The sequence below is a fragment of the Monopterus albus genome, unplaced genomic scaffold, assembly GCF_001952655.1.
Source record: "Monopterus albus unplaced genomic scaffold, M_albus_1.0 scaffold398.1, whole genome shotgun sequence".
Lineage (NCBI taxonomy): Eukaryota > Metazoa > Chordata > Actinopteri > Synbranchiformes > Synbranchidae > Monopterus > Monopterus albus.
The window spans coordinates 1-1,842 of NW_018128278.1; the positions used below are offsets into that span (position 1 = coordinate 1).

At 38.8% G+C, this 1,842-nt stretch overlaps 1 protein-coding gene across 4 annotated transcripts in view; it reads right to left on the minus strand.

The window, feature by feature from the left end:
- Positions 1 to 785: 785 nt before the first annotated feature.
- pla2g6 (phospholipase A2, group VI (cytosolic, calcium-independent)) overlaps positions 786 to 1,842 on the minus strand; it is a 9,923-nt gene continuing 8,866 nt past the window's right edge. For all 4 annotated transcript variants that reach the window (XM_020586225.1, XM_020586228.1, XM_020586226.1 and 1 more), the window contains one exon: positions 786 to 1,289. In XM_020586225.1, coding sequence (XP_020441881.1) covers positions 1,145 to 1,289 — 145 coding nt within the window. In that variant the 3' untranslated portion in view covers positions 786 to 1,144. The remainder of the gene's footprint in view (positions 1,290 to 1,842) is intronic.

Here is a 1,842-nt window from a genome sequence, read left to right on the forward strand (position 1 = left end):
TCTGAGTATAATGTAGTCCAGTACAATTAATTAATAAATGTAGTGGCAAAAAGAATTAAACAACAAACCATATATGTGCTGCTACAGCAGTGAAAGTAGTCATAAATACATCTTATTTAAGTATTAATATATTTTATTACCATAATAATAATAATAATAATACACTTCAGCATTTAATCTCGGTACCAAAAAAAAAAAAAAAAAAAAAAAAAAAAAAAAAAAAAAAAAAACCTTTTTTGCCTTCTAATTTTGTAGCAGTCAGTCCTCTGCTTTTGTCTTTCAAGTAGGTTAATAATTTAAGTCCAGTATTAGCTATGTGGTAAATATGTGCTCAAGACTCTTTCACAGTCGACTGAGGCCGTAACACTGTACCGTGTGCAAGCATGATGTCAGTGGGTGAAGTTAAAATAACTTCCAAAAGGCATGGGAATGTGTTGAGGAGCTAAGAAAGGAAGCGGCACACATTTGGATCCCAAACACATAAGGCAAACCCGGTTCACCATTGTCATCATCCAAGCTATGCTACATTATAATGCTGATTTAATTTTGCAGTGGTACTGCAGGGTCCCTTTGATCATATGAACTTACAAATACTTAGTGCCTAAAAAAAGAGGAACTAGAAAAGGAGGAATGAGAAGTGTTTCAGTTGTATCACAGCCAATCAAAGCTGGATTCAAAACTGCTCTGACTATTTGTTACCCAATGCTGTGATGAAGAGGAAGACGACGGTTACCTTTTGTTTGACTTGGTTGATACCATTTCCTCCTGCATTTCCCCTGTGTTCATATAATAAAAAAGGGAAACCTCTACACTCTGTCCTTCATTGCTTTGTATATAAACAGTAAAGTTAACATGATGCTACATAACGTACCCTTCATAGACTTTAAGTCAGTTGTTGTTCTGCACATTAGCTCCTGTGCACTGACATTTCAGAGTAAATATTAAAGTCACTGTGGTCTCATTGTGTCAACAGGTTTGTCCTAAAGAAAGAACACACACACACACACACAACCTTGAATCCACCACATGACTCAGTAATATTTGTGCCTTGTGACCCAATTTAGTCACAGCCTCCAAGCACAGGACTCTCCTTTGTCCTCATAGTCCCATCTTCACAGCCTCTCCTTGAGATTTTCTTGGGCTGTTAGTTATCCAGCAGCACCTTTGCCAGGGACTGGAGGATGTCCCTCTTCTTATATAGGTACATCTGAGTTTCCCACAGCATGTCCACCAGGACCGTGTCACTCACTTCATCCAGCATTACGTCCTGTGACAGCTCGGGGCTCAATCTGCACAAAACACAGTTAACACCCTTTGCAAAGAGTTGAGGTAATTTAAAGTCAGACAATAATAGGTAACTGCAAATGAGACAAACACTAAACTTAACACAGACAAAATTAGATGTATGACAACCTGCAGAACTGTGTTTGAATAAAAAGGATTTACAGATGTAGTGTAGCTCCATGTGCGCTTTTTAAACGTCTTTATAAGTGGTATGGTTAACAATCTAGGATGCAATAAAACCAGTTGTATTTCTGAGGCCAGCCACAGAGCAAAACGGTGGACTCCTACATGGGTTCTCTGAATTAGTACGTCAACACTTTCTGCTGTTTCCAGGGGACTGACGATCACATTTGACTGCTCTTGTGTGCTTCCAACCTCTGGAACGCTCTAATAACTGTCACACATCTTTTGCTTTGATTGTCACTGTAGGTTCAATACCTATATCTTTGCCAGCCACATCTGTTTGGCTTGTGTCATCAACACTGCATGTTGCAGGTCACATGTCTTTAGTGGTTTAATGCAGGGGTTTTCAGTAGGGATGGGCAATGAATTTTGAAT